Source organism: Rhinopithecus roxellana, chromosome 17 (genome assembly GCF_007565055.1).
Source record: "Rhinopithecus roxellana isolate Shanxi Qingling chromosome 17, ASM756505v1, whole genome shotgun sequence".
Taxonomy (NCBI): Eukaryota; Metazoa; Chordata; class Mammalia; order Primates; family Cercopithecidae; genus Rhinopithecus; species Rhinopithecus roxellana.
The window spans coordinates 101,575,671-101,592,051 of NC_044565.1; the positions used below are offsets into that span (position 1 = coordinate 101,575,671).

A 16,381-nucleotide genomic window follows, 5' to 3' on the forward strand; every position below is an offset into this window, starting at 1 on the left:
GGGAAAAACGGGTCAGATGTGGAAAGGAGCATAACTGGTCAGACCCTTTATCCAGAATCCTGGAAGTGTCCTTGGTCTCTTGGTATAATCAGATTTCCTCACATCTCAGGATATGGGCAAAAATAGAACTTACACCCAAAAATCATTGTTAGCAAAAACTAATAATTCTGAAAATCCCAGCCAGGTAAGAAATTTAAAGGCCTGAGAGCAAGAGTCTCCTAGCTTTTCCTAAGGCTCCCTTCCAACTGCAGCCAAATCACATCAACAGGCAATAATGTACCTAATGATTATATTGCTGTGCTTGTTAATAATGATGCCTTGAAGGTCTGCCCTTTATACTTGTCAAAGTTCTATTGAGATAATAGTTGCAAAAGTGATTTTTAAAATATAATAGACTTTAAAAATGCATGCTTTTATGAAACTCTAGCTCATTTCAAACTCATACTAGTACTCTGAGAAAGCAGCAAATATGTCTAACCCCATTTAGAAAGGGGTTAAAGAAAGAAAGGTTAAATTACCTGTCCTAGGTCACACACATCATAGAAAGATCTAGAAAAGTCTTTCGAACTCCTAGAGACTTGAGAGCTCCTCTGAACCCCACGTGGAGGTAGGCTTTGCCAGGGACACAAAAAAAAGAGAAGGTGACTTGGGAGCATTTACAATCCGTTTGGCAAGATAAAAGCCAAGAAACACAGAACCCTGTGGTCATCCCAACGCTAATTTTGGAGGCAAAGAAATTCAAGTGGGTGAAAGTTTGTCTCTCTCCAAAATAAACATGTACTCTGCCTTGGCCCTGAAGATCTAACTCAAGAAGAATTAAGTTGTCGTCATTGCCCTGGTAATATTTGGAGCCATACAAGGAGATACAGGTGGCCTGGAATCACCAGGCTTATGTTGATTTGGGTATGGAAAATGGTTTCAAATGTGCTCAAAATAGATGGCTCAGGAACAAAGGAATCAATGCTCACAGTCACCCAGACTCCTTTCTGCCTGGGTTTTCTGCTCACCAGGCTTTCCCAAGGCCTTGGGCTGGCTGACGGCCACAGTGACCACACCACCCTCAGGTGTGCCCATGTCTCAACATCTCACTAGCCAAGGTGGGGAAAAGTACTTCCTAGGAGTTCAGCAAAGGCAACATTGGAACTTTTCAAAAGGATGTTTTACTTTAAAAAGGAAGAGAAAAGGAACACAATGGAATAGACATGGATATGTTCATAGGTTTCACACCCTAACAGAGATCTAGTCACAGGTTAGCTTGGTAGGACATCTTCCTTTTCCTTCTGGAGGTCCACCTGGAGCTGTGAGAAGGTAGATGCTAGACTCAAATTTCTTTTCTTTTCTTTTTTTTTTTTTTTTGAGACAGAGTCTCGCTCTGTCCCCCAAGCTGGAGTACAGTGGTACGATCTCGGCTCACTGCAACCTCCGCTCCCGGATTCACACCATTCTCCTGTCTCAGCCTCCCAAGTAGCTGGGACTACAGGCGCCCGCCACCACGCCTGGCTAATTTTTTTTTGTATTTTTAGTAGAGACGGAGTTTCACCGTGTTAGGCAGGATGGTCTCGAACTCCTGACCTCGGGATCCGCCCGCCTCGGCCTCCCAAAGTGCTAGAATTACAGGCGTGAGCCATCGCGCCCGACTAGACTCAAATTTCTAGCCATGGCAAGATTTGGGTAAACAACACTTTCTGGCCTAGGGGAGTTCTTAGGAGATTCTTGAGACTAGTTCCCTAGTTTGGGCTGCACTGTGCTCCAGTGCAGGAAAGGACCTGCAGTCCTTTCCTGGTTCTGACAGTCCAGGCTCCTTTCCACCTAACTGCAGAGGGCCCTTCCCTGCTCTCAGACCTGAGGCTCAGCAGCCTGCACAGAGTAGGCAATGAGCACAGAATGACTGTGGAGTGGGTGATTGAACCAACCAATCCTGCCTGGACCAGGCAGCAGTTTCCCAGTTCTACAGGCATTTATTACTAGAGGGACAGAAAAGGAATAAGAGGCCAAACATGCCAGGCACGGTGGCTCACGCCTGTAATCCCAGCACTTTGGGAGGCCAAGGCAGGCAGATCACGAGGTCAGGAGATTGAGACCATTCTGGTTAAAACGGTGAAACCCTGTCTCTACTAAAAATACAAAAAATTAACCAGGCATGGTGGCAGGCACCTGTAGTCTCAGCTACTGGGGAGGCTGAGGCAGGAGAATGGCGTGAACCCAGGAGGTGGAGCTTGCAGTGAGCCGAGATCGCGCCACTGCACTCCAGCCCGGGCGACAGAGTAAGACTCCGTCCCCCACCCGCCCCAAAAAAGACCAAACATGCAGTTGTCATTGTGAGGTTAAATTCCAAGCCAAAAGTACTCAGGAGTTATATAGCCTCCCTCGAAGTACCAGTGGACAGAGTGAGCTAAAGTGACTTGGATGAGACCAGCTGGCCTCTACTGGTCCCTGGAATGGAATCTTCTCCAGTGATTTGGGATCTCTGGCCAAGGCCTGGCCCACAGTGTTCGGCTGTGACTTTAAGTGCTTCTAAATTCCTCCAGGGAAAAGGTTACACCTGCTCAAGGAAGGAAAACCCCCCAGCTGCTCTACCCAGGTGACTTCAGGAAGACGGCTCCTTTTTTCCCTCTTCTGGTGGTACCATCCCAAGAACTTGAGTTAGGGCTTTAGGGAATGTTGTGATCAACACTAGGAAAGGAGAAAGTCAAGGAACAACTTGGTCACAGTGCTCTGTACAGGGTGTGCAATGAACAGTTATTGGTAGAAACTCATAAAAGGGATGGTCTGACTTGGATTTGGCTGTTTCGTGCCCTACAAATAGTGGGATGTTGAAGGGACTGTTCTATCTTTCCATAATGGTTAGACTCAAAAACCTAGAATCCAGAATGAGAAAAAAATGAGAGCCTCATCAAATAATGAGAGGGACAAAGGTTTTACCATCAGAAAGAGAACATGGGGATGAGGGTCACTGCTATTTTAGGATACAGCAAGCTGTCCTCTTCCAGCTCCCACTCCATAGACTAGGAGACTCAGACATGGCGTTTATTACCCTGAGAAGTGGTACAGGCCAAAAAGAAACATATATCAGAGTGATTTGGACACATTCACACATGACTGATTTACTAAGGGCTAGCAGGGGAGGCTTTGAGGTCAATATTATAGAAGACAAATCATGGCCTCCTCCAGCCACCCACTTGGTGCTCACACTAGAGCCAGGCTTCTGGTTGGAGGGCTAATGGAGATGTCCTGAGCAGCTTCTCATGTGCCAGAAGAGGCATGCGCTGCTCCCATGGCCCCAAGGCAACCCAAAGATTCCATCACAACATGACTCAGGAAGGCAACCCCTAAACTTCCCAATGCCAGCCCAGGCCTGGTCCTCATCTCGTCTCTGCTGGAAGGAACTGGCTTACCAGTCCTGGCCTGCACACTCTGTTTATTCCTGCCTCCTCATTTTACTTATGCAATTCACCTCAAATGGAATGCCCGATACTCATCTGCCTATCCACATTCTACCTAATCTTCAAGACAGACCTAGATCTTCATGCTCCTCCAGGAAACCTCCCTCTAATCTCCACTAATCACTTCCCTAACTATTCCCAGCACACAAGATCTATTTACCCTTACTCTCACTTTATTACTATCAATCTTCCATTGTTTGCTCAATGTTTTATCAGAGTTGGTTTTGACTTCCTAACAAGATGGCAACATTGTAAAGCCAGAGCTTGGACATCCATTAACATAAACCATCTTATATTGCTTAAACAAATCATTTTAGGACATCCTGAGTTCAGGGTCCATCTAACGCCTCTTTGTAACCTCACCGTACAGCATAGCACCTGAATTTGGGAGGGAACCTATAAATGTCTACACACAGTGATGATCCCCACAAACTCTGCTATATGGATGGTGGATAACCAATGAGGATAAGTTAGGTTGATGTGAGCAAAGTGTCTACCTGTGCTTCCAGTTCTCTACACCAAACTCCCAAAGTTCCTGACACAGACAGAATTACTCAGTCTACAAATAATTACTGAGCACCTAAAGAGACCTCTATTCTGACTTCTGTGGGGAAAAAAAGAACAGGAAAAAATGACTGGGTCCTTGCTCTTGAAGGGCTTACCACTTAAGTGGTGATCAGGGACATATGCCACCCCCAGCCTTCAAAAGCAAGTTGTAAAAGCGTCATACAAATAACAAAACAGACTGAAGACCATATACAAACACAGGGGTAACCAATGTGCAGTTAATCAGGGAAGGCTTCCCAGGGAAGATGATCTCTGAACTGAGAGCTAGTGCCCTCTTGCACAACTTCCCCATCTTGCTTTTAACTTTGAGATTAAGCTGGAGTATTTTGTTTGGCTGTACTCACCTTAGTGAATAAGGCATTCTTGAAGTGAAGAACTAATATAATACTAGCCTGATGTTTGCATCTGATATAAAGTTATATATCAATAAGACCTGACTGTGGTCCCCCCAATTTTTTCTTTTCCTTTTTTTTTCTTTTTAAAGGGAAATAAGTAAAGAGGTCAAATCTACATAAATGAAGAAAGCAGAGCACAAGAGGCAAGCTTTCCAAGTAACCCAAGGGGCATGAACAAAGCAATTCTGTTATTTTTTTTAAAAAAACTAAGCACGATTTCAGAGCCAAAAAAAAAAAAAAAAAGTAAGGTATTAGGGCACATCAGAAAATCAGACATCCTTGGCCTTCAGGAACATGCTATATTGTTAGAAAGGCAAAAACAAATAAAGTGTCATTAGATAACAAGGAAATATAAGCAGGCTCTTTGGCAAACAACCAAAAGCTAGTAATGCAGGGAGTGGGAGTCCCACTGTGGAAATTTCTACGTTCCCTTAGTGATTTTGTGTAAGATTTCGGGAAGCCTGGGCTCACAATAGAAAAGTAGGAGCTATTTGAATAGGAAGAGAGGGGAAAAGCATCCAAATGGAGGAGCTAGTGTGAGGGAACACAAGTGGGAATGGGTACGGAAGCACTGCCTTTGAGGCTGTGGGAGGAGGCTTGTGTATTAGGAACTTAGGAGGCACAGTGAATGATGGTGAATGGGCGATAGAGGTGGGGTAGGGTCCCTTGTAGTCAGCAAGGTGAACTCCCACTGCCATGGTGGCTGCCCTTGGGAAGAAAACTAGACCGAGGACCCATGTTTTCACTGAGGCCCTGAGTGTCTAGCTAGTCTTTGGAGATCCCTAAGAGAAACACCCAAATCCACAAAAGAAACCCCTGTCCCACTCAGGATTCTCTGTTCTCTGAGGACAGGACAATCCTGCTGAGGAGGCCCAAAACAGCTGCAGGATCAGCACCTCGCAGACCTCTTCTGGGGGACTAGGAGAGCAATCTCAGCAGCCAGGGTGCCTTCCAGTCAGTTAGCAGGGAAATGCACGGAGGCACTAATTTCCATGGAACTCCAGAAGACTCTAGAGAGTCAGGGGACCACACAGTGCCCAGCTACACTAACTAGGATTTCCTTAGACGTCTTGGCCATGACAAAGGCCCTCACCAAATGGGAGGGGCACGTCAGCTGAGGCAAGACAAACAGAGTGATGGCAAGAAAACCAAAAAACCAAGAAGAGCCTCAACTCCCATGCCCCACCCACCAATAACTCCCCCTAAGTCCCAGGTACAGAATAAAAGACAGACTCCTGCCGCACAATATGGTTACATTTATAGAAGCTCTCTTGTCACCAGTGAAATGTGACCTTCATACTTTCCTTATCTTAATATCTGGGTAAACATTTGTTGTGCAAGCACACAAATAAAGGTTCTAAAGGTGAAATGTGGTGTGTCCAACAACACCACACTGCTCCAAACCCAGGCCCCAGAGAGTCCTTTTAGCTCTGCAGAGGACTTCTCTCTCCCTTCACCCTGGGCACCAAGGCACCAAAATTAGCTTCGTCGACCTCAGCCAGCACTGGAGTGAACGCTGCCATTCGAAAATAGCATCTGAGAACTCTTGGAAACACAGGAGAGAAATACAAGGGTACAGTGGTTTACAGAAACTTACTGCAAAAGCAATCTCACTGGAGTGCTTTTTTAACTAAATATACAGGAAAGGGGCATTATGAGGATTTATTCCAATCTGTGTAAAGTGAATTAGATGCTTCTAGTTCCCATCCCGATTAATTCTATTAAGCGTGATTGTTTTCATTTAGAAAAATATTGTAGAGGTAAGGTTCATAAAAGAGAGTTTATCAAATGACCCGTGCTTTGATCCCAAATTTTGCTGTACTAACTTGCACAGTCCTATTATTTCTAGACACTCTCTAAAAACATTGTGTCTCATTTCCCCATATATTTGATATATGTGATTTTTAAAATCTTATCTTGAAATGCAGAAGAAAGGATTCTTAAGCAGTCCCTCAAAAGGCACAATTTTCTGTTGTTTCTATGTGGAATTCATAAACAAAGCCAAGTAACTGCTTTTTTCTGTGTGCTTAAAGGCACTCTTTCCTGCAACTGTGTGTGACGTATTTTTCCAGGACAATCTTTCTCAATACTCCAAAGTGCTTCAGTAACAGGAAGTCGTAAAGGTAGGAAGGAGGCCTGTAAATATTTGCTGTAATTACTCATTAGTAATGAGAATGGTTGGCATTGAATTTTGAGTCACCCTTTTGTGCTCATGGCTCATTACCTTGTAACTGGAGCCCAAGGTGGTACATATGGGCCTTCCCTCACCATGGACACCCAGGTCCACTTGTAGGTTTTACTTCAGACAGTGTGGCTTGTTTCTCTCAGCACCTCCATTTCCCAAATATAAAGGAAGGAAAGAATGATGGTCTTCTTGCTCCCTGCCCCCTACCCAGAGGCAGTCAGGAAAAATCTTATACAAAGTAGCGACAGTATGCAAAGTTTTTATCGAGAGTAAAATATGTGTATTTTTTTAATACTATACTAATACAACATGGAGAGACAGATAAATACTGCCTGGGTAGACACACAGCACAATGATTTAAGTGATTACCAAAAAATAATCATATACTTTAACAGATGTATTTTAAACAATGTATAAAATGTTTCTGAACTTTCTCAGATTCAGCTCATGTGTCCTCTTATTCACAACAAGCCACTGACTCCCCATAGTCACAGGCCAACATCAGGGCACCTCGGACTAAAAATGAGACCAAAAAACTAAAGCTGTTACAGAATGGATTAACTTGTAAGAATACTATCGGCTGTACCCCCGCTTCTGGGGGCAGCCTATAGGGCAATGGGGGTTACCTTCAGCACCACAGTCAAGAGTACAACATACTGGACCCACTTTCCTGACCATGTGTTTGATTACACAGCCTAACCAGATAAAATCACTAATTTGTTATGATTGCAACCACTTATCTCTTAGTTTTTTTTAATTGGAGAGTTCCATGGCTGGGGATGAGGGGGACAGTTCAAGAAGTTACTAGGGGTGTATAAGACACTTCTAACAATCCAAGTCGATGGCTTTGTAGAATTCAGAAAGTGTCAGATGAGTACATGGCAAATAAACGTGTTTTAATGGGGTCATTTTTCTCATTGACAAGACACCCTTTCTGAAATATTTTTCCACATGAGAAAAGGATCTGTTCACAGGATCATTGTCTGGCATGGAAATTACTTACAACTTTAAAACTGAGGAATCTTTCCAAGTTCGGGGGAGTGGGGACAGTGGGAAATGTACCTCCTGGAAACGTGGAACTTCTGGCAGTGATGTCATCTAGTAAGAGTTTTGCTGACGTACAAGTGGCCCCTGCAAACAGCCTAAGGCAGTCAAGCAAACAGGTATTTCTTAAGAAGTTAGAAAAAGCAAGGTCACTTAGAAGTGGATAACATTCTTGTCCATTCCACACCTGACTCTTCAGCTCCAGGGATCTCACGAAGGATCTCGCCACTCTTCTTCACTTTTTGCTTTCATCAGATCAGTTCTGTGACTTCCAACAGGGGGAACAGACAATGATCACCAAATTACACCCAACATCTACTTGAAAATTACAGATGCTGTTAGGGGCACCCCATGGATGACCACCACATGGACTGTGACGCACGGTTGCCAACACGGCTTGCTTCTCTCTTGGTTAAGGTATGTGTCAATGCAATTCTGTTTGACAGCACTGGAAAAACTCAAGGTACCCTCTAGGTTCACAGTGCAGAGGCCAACAGTGTGATGGCTGTGAAGGCTCAGGACTCATCAGCGAAAGGGCTCTATAGAAATGCAACATGCTATTATCACAACAATCATAGCTATTCTTTATCCCCCTATCCATTCTTTCCTTCCTGTGCTTGCAATTTCAAAAGGATCAAAAGAGCCACAGGAAGTCCTGTGCATCTTGATGGTTCTTCAGAAGGCACAGAGGAAGAACTTCTAACAGGTTCTCCTGCACAATGGAGTCCGAAGGCTGAAGTAATTATTGAAGTCTTGCCACCAGCGAAGGGTGGGAGGTGGAAAGCTTTGAACTTCTTGGGGCAGGAGAGAACCACCTCTTGTCAGGGTCTAGGAAAACCCATGAAAAATAAGAAATTCCAGGAGTTCCATGTTGGCCTTTCAGATCTTCCATCCCTATCTGCTTGTGAGGTTTGATGCAAGTGATAAATCACAAAAAGAAAAGTAATTATAATAATTATAAGGAAAACAACAAAGGCAGTTATCATTTATAGAGCACTTATTGTGAGTCAGAAGCGGTATTACATACTTTATAGATATCTTCAGTAAGGAAAGGATATATGGAACACCCATTGAGAGTATGGACTCTGGGGACCTCCTTTACTCAGATTGAATGCAGCTCTGCCCATGCTACCTATATGACCTTGGGCAGTTAACCTTTCTAGACTTCAGCTTTCCCATCAATGAAGTGGGGATAATAACAGGGCTTATCTCACAGGATTATTAATCCACATAAAGTTCTGAGGACGGCACTGGCACAAATTAGACTGTCAGTTTTTTGTTTTGTCCTGAAGCAAAATACAATTTCTTTCTTTTTTTTTTTTTTAAGACAGAGTTTCGCTCTGTCACCCAGGCTAGAGTGCAGTGGCGTGATCTCAGCTCACTGCAAGCTCCGCCTCCCGGGTTCACGCCATTCTCCTGCTTCAGCCTCCCAAGTAGCTGGGACTACAGGTGCCCGCCACCACGCCCGGCTAATTTTTTGTATTTTTAGTAGAGACAGGGTTTCACCATGTTAGCCAGGATGGTCTCGATCTCCTGACCTCATGATCCACCCGCCCTGGCCTCCCAAAGTGCCAGGATTACAGGTGTGAGCCACCGCGCCTAGCCGCAAAATACAATTTCTATTAAGAACACGTATATTCCTAGTACATGAAGGTCCTCCAAATAACTGTTTGAGGATGATGGAATATTTGAGGATAAATTTGTTTTCACAGTCAGTTTTCAGAAGCATTAACAAAATGAATCATACTAGTATTTACCCTGTGCAGGGCACTCAGCTTCCTGTCCTTCCAAGACTGAGGGCAGACATGTAGGTGGACAGACACACCAGCCAGGGACAGGGAAGATTAGGCGGCACCTCAGAACCTTTACTAGATACACCATCCTCCTCCCTGTTCTCCACCACAGGGAGCGGCAATGGCAGTGAAACACAAGAACTGTCTGGGATCTGAATAGAAAGATTCTGAAACATAAGGCAGTCACCAAATCAGCCATCCAAGAGCAAGGGCTTGCCTTTTCCCTATCCTAGAACCTTCGAAAGGCTATTGAGAGCTGAACAGACTTCCTTCAGAACAAGTTGCTTCTATACATAATGCCTTGCACACAGTTTCAGAGATTTACACGCCAGCCTCTGAAACCCATTCACAAAGCCTAGTTAAGAAGCTCTCTCTGCCTTCTTGGCCTTCCTGGAGTCATAGCTGTCTCCACTGATATTCTCGGGGGAACAGAAATTACTACCCCTGTCATCTGTGGACCCCTACCAGCTCCCTCTCCATGTCCCCACCCAAAGCAAGTGTGTAAAGAACAGGAAACATCCCATTTCAGGGGCCTTTCTGTGTATGGTGTCGAAGTACATGATAAGGAATACATCACAGGGAGCTCTGTGTATTTTCTTTCTTCTCGTTATCCCCCAAGCACTGCCTTCTCCCATTTGACCTTCCTTCTGAGCCAGTCTTTAAGCTGGTGGTCAGCACCTACCCTGTGTGGTTCCAGGGACACTAGGAACAAATTTCTCCACCTCTAAATACATATAATACTCTTAAATAATCGTGTGTGCTTATGTGTGTGTGGGGGGGGGGGGTGGTTATTACCTGAAATGCTACTCAGAGCTTATCTTTTGCTTCAAAATAATAGATTTCTACAGAAAAGCATGTAAGCTGTCAGCTCTTTATGTTCTTTCTTTCTCTCTCTCTCTCGTTCTTTCTTTCTCTCTCTCTCTCTCTCTCTCTCTCTCTTTCTTTCTTTGTCTTGCTCTGTCACCCACGCTGGAGTGCAGTGGTGTGATATCGGCTCACCGCAACCTCTGCCTCCCGGGTTCAGGCAATTCTCCTGCCTCAGCCTCTCGAGTAGCTGGAACTACAGGCACGTGCCACCATGCCTGGCTAATTTTTTATATTTTTAGTAGAGACGGGGTTTCACCATATTGGCCAGGCTGGTCTCAAACTCCTGACCTCATGATCCGCCTGTCTCAGCCTCTCAAAGTGCTGGGATTACAGGCATGAGCCACCGTGCCCAACCCCTTATATTTTCACTTAAGCTTCCTTGTATCTCTCTCTCTTTTTTTTTTCCTAATCAGACTAAGCAACTTGATAACCAGGACCATATCCCCTATTTCTTAGTATTCTCTTCAGCATTTTAGCCAGATTAGGAGTAGGTGTTCAATACAAGTTTGTTGTCTTATGGATTATATCTTAGGGAGAGTATCAGAGCTGGTGTACATCATGTGAACAGGCAGCATGGTATTGGTGGGGAAGGCGGTGGAAGTATAGAGTACTAGGGCCCCAGGAGCCAATATTGCTAACTTGACAATATTGGTAAAAGACCTGTTATGAACTACCAGCGATGGTCAGTACTGAAAGCAAAAGGGAAGATTCATCAGGCTAAAATGAAAAGGGAAACTAGCAGGTTGGCATAGGGCAGAACCAGGGAAAACAAAACAAAACCCCCAAAAAACTACTAGATAGATTTCCTGAAAAGTAGAAAAGCCTAAATCTCAAGACAATTAATGACAGCAAGTATTTTCAAATGTATGAGCCTAAAATCCTGGAGCACTGAGAATTATCTAATTGGTTCCTTCCATTTCTAAACACTTCACTTAATAAATTCCTAGAAAGTTGAGAATCACCCCCCTCCCGCGCGCGCACACACACACACACACACAGAGAAAGAAAGAGGGACATTCTAAGTAAATTAAACTGTTTTAGTCTCATGGTTTTCACTCCTAGTGAAAATGCCAACTCATCCAGTACAAAAATCAATCTAGCAGCTGCTTGAATGTTCTCTACCTCCCACAGCAATCTGCTCCACTGGGGAGTGGTCCTTGCATTGGTTTTGTTTAATGAGGTCTACCTATATAAGTAGATTTTTTCTAACTAAAACAATGAATTCATACTTCCCAAAGTTTACAGACACTGGGAACAGCATCAATTCCAACTCTGCTTCTTCTTTTTTTTTTTCCCCCACAAAAAGCAAACAGAATCACTTCTACTGCAGCCTAAAGGTGTTAATTATCTAGAAAAGCAAATCTCCTTTCTATAAGGTTCAATGGTTTGAGAGCTGTGATGGGGATGGCAATCCTTCGGAAATCATCCTCACTATCTAGAGATATTTCTGGGCTGAGGTACTCTCCTGTGAACAATAGGAACATACATACTTAATTGAAAGTAATAAACCAGGGTTCTGACTTTTTTTTTTTCTTTCAGACAGAATTTCACTCTGTTGCCCAGGCTGGAGTGCAGCGGTATCTCAGCTCACCGCAGCCTCCGCCTCCCGGGTTCAAGCAATTCTCCTGCCCCAGCCTCCAGAGTAGCTGGGATTACAGGCACCCACCACCACACCCAGCTATTTTTTTGTGTGTTTTTAATAGAGACGGGGTTTCACCATGTTGACCAGGCTGGCCTTGAACTCCTGACCTCAGGTGATCCGCCGCCTGGGCCTCCCAAAGTACTGTGATTACAGGCGTGAGCCACCACTACCAGCCCTGACTCTTATCAGCACTAATTTTCCTTATGACTGGAGAAGTCTTTTAACCTCTCTGGGCATCAGTCTCCTTATCCAGAAAGAGAAAAGTCTGACTAGATGGTTTCCACGGTCTCTTATAAAATATTTCTAGGCTCCCTATAAGCACCACTGAAAAAACTTGAAATGATGGCATTCTTTTGAACTTCATGAAAGCTGTATGAATTAAAACTTAAATACTCAAGCCAACAATGTGTTACATCAATTCTGTATCATCCTGCACTACTGGTAATACAATGGAAACATATCAAGTGTTGAGGCAATATTTATTTAAAATATATGTTTAAATTGAGAGAAACTGTCCAGCAATATTTTTTCCCTTCAGAGTTGGAACAATGATGGAGTTTGATTTGATTTTAGGAGAAGAACAACTAAGTCCAGCTGTCAGAAGGACGGGGAGAGAGCTTGAAAACTTCTGATCCAGGTGTCTCCAATTCCCCTTCCATGCTAGACCTGTACTGAGACTACTGTATAAGCACTCTGGGGAGGTGTCTGGACCTAGGTCTGGCTTTGGGACAGGACTTTGATCCCTGATTATCCAAGGATCTCATTTACATTTGCCTGAACCACTCCCCAAACGCCATGCACCCCAGAATTTCCACATTTTTTCCCAGTGAAAGGACTTGGGCATTCCTGATAGATGCATGCACAAAGAGGTGAAAGTGCAGTACCCCCACCCACCAGGCTTCAGTTTCTGACATTTGTGATGTCATCGCAAATGCCCACTACCACCAAAACTGGTACTATCGAGGCCAGCCAGCCAACTACCGTTTAGAAAGCAAACTCTTTATTATTAAACATTAACATATTTATCGACGTGTGAACGTTTTGGGACAAAATCATCTGCCCACTTATTGAGGGGCCATTGTTAGAAGGAATATTCCAAATGTTCTGCCCATATTGCATTTGGGGGAAGAAATTGCTTTGCTAAACCAAAGAAACACAAAATGTAAGAACTAGTGGGCAGAATCATCAGCCGAGAGCCCCCTCACCGTCACATCGCCCTTGTGAGGCACTCAGGAAAGCTACAGCAGCCACTTACATAACAACACCAACTTTCAATGCATTGGTTCACATATTTTAATTACATCTTAGTCCCTAAAGAAGCTGCAGCCAGCAAACAGACCCAGGCACGAAAAGTAAATGAATCTCAAAATGATTAGTCCAACAGGAATTGGACAGCCCCTTAAGGGGCTCTAGATGGTGAAGGACACGCTGTTTGCCCTGCCATTCTGCAGCACAAAAATCCAGGCAGGTCGAAGAGGGCGGACACCCTGGCGTGGCCACCAGCCCGGAGCCGCAGCTCACACAGCGGCCTCCAAGGCGTTTCGCAGGCAGTCCCGACAGTGGTTCTTAAAGCGGCCGCTCTCGCCAATAATTGGGAGTCAGCGTTCTTCCCGCTCCCATTCCCGCTCCTTCTCTCTCTCCAACAGCCCGCTAACGAAGCAGGTACTGTAGCCGGGTGTGTCGAAATAATTTTTCCCCTGCTCCCAAGTTTCTCGGTATATACGGTACAAAACTGCACAAAACCCGGCGCTAAGGCGCGCAGGAGGAGCTGACACTTCACACATTTGTCAAGATTACTATCAGGCCCCACCTTGGCGACTGGCACATTCCCGATAGGCATCGCAGTTGTAAAATACACAAGTTCCCTCGCCGGCTCTGGACCTGACAGCGCCTGCAGAGGAGCTGTCTATAATTTTGCTTTTCGATGGTTCAGTCATTATTAGCATTATGATTGGTTTTCACAAAACGCACTGGAATCTTAGAGTCTTTTCCTTGTTCTGCTGCCTTCAAAAGACATGGAACCCCAGGACGGCTCCAAGGGCCCTGGGGATGTGCCGGCTGCACTCAGGGCTCCCTCACTTGTCTTGGGTGTGAGGGCGCGACGGTGACGCGAAAGGGGGGAGTGCGGCCAGGAAAGGGGAGCAGGACCCAATCCCCTACCCTGGCGATCCCACAATGAAGGGCCCGGGCGCCAAGCCAGGACACGCGCGATTCGTTCCCGTTTATCAAATCCTTATCGGTGCCCCGAGGTGGGAACCGCCGCTTTCGACCGGAGGATACACGGTTTCTGGCTCCAGTCCCGTAATGGAAGTTGGACCAAGAGCAAATCAACATCGGCAGTGAGCCCTCCCGGCCAGTCACCTCCCTTCCTTCGCAGGTCGGTCCTCCTCATCCTCGCACCTCTTCACTACCGCCCCGCCGCTGGTTTCCTGCGGCTCAGGCGGTTCAGCTAGCCGCGCGTTGGATTCCAGCTTCCCGCAGCATAGCCTCGCCAAGCCTCGGCCGAGCGCGGGGCTGGAAGCTCCAGGCCACTGGGGCCGCAGGGGTGGAGACAGGAGGAGAAAGGGGACAGGCGGCGAGCCGCACACATATGCAGAAGATGAGGCCCTACCTGCTTCTGCCCGGCCGCGCAGAGGGCTCGAACCCTGGCTCGGGTAGCGCCAGGCCCGGCTGGACTGGGAGCGGCCGGGAGAGGGCGAGAGGGCAGCAAGAATTGGCCGAAGTTGCCTCTCACCCAGTGCCGAGAGGTTCGCGAGGCCAGGCGGGCAGATCGTGGCTGCCCTTCCCTGTCCTCTTAGGAGACAGACACCCAGACCTGCCAGGGACATCCAGTGTTGCCGTCCGCTCCCTACACACCGAACCACCTGCCCCCGCAGGGCAATCCAGGTCACTCACTACCTACTCTCCCCAGAGTTAAGGTGTGCCACGAGGGAAGTGGGTTCTCCAACCTTCGGTGGGGTGTGGAGCCGGGCAGTGGGGCGCTCTGAAGGGTCCTGGCTCTTCGGTGGGATCCTGTCCCTGAGCCGCTCTCCACCTCCCGCCCCCCTTGCCCATTTGGGCCACGGCGCGGGCGTAGGAGCGCATTTGGAAGGACCCCGGGAATCCAGAGAAAAATAGAGACGTGGATGCTGCCCCAACATGAGAGACCAGAGAAAGTCGAGGACATGCACCCACAAACATTTCCAAGCGCCAGTGGCCACGGTAATCTGGTGCGGGGTGGCTGGGAGATTTTCAAAGGCACCGCGGAAGCACCTCCGACCTCCAGGCCATCTCCCTCGGTCTCCTGGCCTCGCTGCGCGCGCGGATCCCCGACTCCTCCGAGCCACAGAAGTCTCCACTGCAAAGCTGCTGCTCCGCGCCCCCAAACCGGGCACATGCTCTCCCCCTCACAGCCCTCCAAACCGAGCCTCGAGTTCCGAACACCTCTCCGCACTCTTCTCCCAAACACTCTCGGTCGCGCCTGCCCAGCGCAGCCCGGCACTGGCCTCGGACCGGCCCCCGACCGGCCCCAATGCCCGCTTACCTTTTCTTCTCCTTGTCAGCTGTCATTGTCGCTGTGGCCCTTTGAGACGTTCAGACGCCGAGCACCTGGGCTTCCTGGCGGGTACGGAGCTGTGGCCCTCGTCCGCTCACGGCGGCCCGGGCGGGTGGTGAAGGTCCGAGGTGCGCGCAGGTCCCGAGCGCCCCGCGCAGTCAGGTGGAAGGTGGCGCGCTGCGGGCTAGGTGCGGGGGTGGGGGTGGAGAAAGGTGACGAGGAGGAACCTGCGAGCGGAGGCGGGGTCCGGGGAAGGAGTGGGTGGAGGCTGTCAGACCCGAAAAGAGGACGGCGAGAAGGGAACCCAAGTTCCTTTTTCCCTGGAAAAGGAGTTACTTTCCTGAGTTTTCAAGGAAAAAAAAAAAAGTGGCTCGAATGCTGGGAGTCGGAAGGAGTCGGAGGCCGGGCTGAGCTGACCATACAGTCTCAGGACACTGCCGAGGATTGTACGGCCGCCTCAGTAGCGCTGGGGCGGGAGCGCGGCGGGCGCCGGAGCTGTGTGGCGGGCCGCTCGCGAGTGTAAGGCTCCCGCGGCCGCCAGCCCACTTTAAAAACTCCGTCGGCCGGCTCGGGGAGGGCACTGGGCGGGCGCGGAGGGCGGGGGGCGGGCACCGGCGCGGGGGTGGGGGCGGGCACGCGCCGGCAGGCCCCGCCCGCGCCGCGCTCCGGGCAGCTCTCTGCGTCCCGGCCAATGGGGAGGCGCGGCCGCAGCCTCTGCCCTGACCCCGGCCCGCCCCCTGCCCCCGCGCTGCGCCCCGCCTCCTGCCTCCGTACTTCCAGGACTTGTTTATGAGGTCGTCTGGGCGGCGGGTAGTGGGGTGGGACTCCGCGTCAGGGAGATGCGGCCTGCACGGGGCTGAGGGGCGGCCGGGAGCCGGGCTCCGGGATTGCTGCGGGGCGGTAGTTCCTC

General features: G+C 47.8%; 2 protein-coding genes across 2 annotated transcripts in view; both read right to left on the reverse strand.

Annotated features, from left to right (window-relative positions):
• The window catches only part of EPAS1 (endothelial PAS domain protein 1), a 90,201-nt gene extending 74,186 nt beyond the window's left edge, over nt 1-16,015 (reverse strand). Inside the window, exon 1 of the mRNA XM_010364307.2 lies at nt 15,460-16,015. Coding sequence (XP_010362609.1) covers nt 15,460-15,485 — 26 coding nt within the window. The 5' untranslated portion in view covers nt 15,486-16,015. The remainder of the gene's footprint in view (nt 1-15,459) is intronic.
• On the reverse strand, nt 12,915-15,452 carry LOC104663181. The gene has a single exon (XM_010364306.1). The coding sequence runs from the start codon at nt 14,762-14,764 to the stop codon at nt 14,294-14,296; it is 471 nt and encodes a 156-aa protein (XP_010362608.1). The 5' UTR covers nt 14,765-15,452; the 3' UTR covers nt 12,915-14,293.
• Nucleotides 16,016-16,381: the final 366 nt, after the last annotated feature.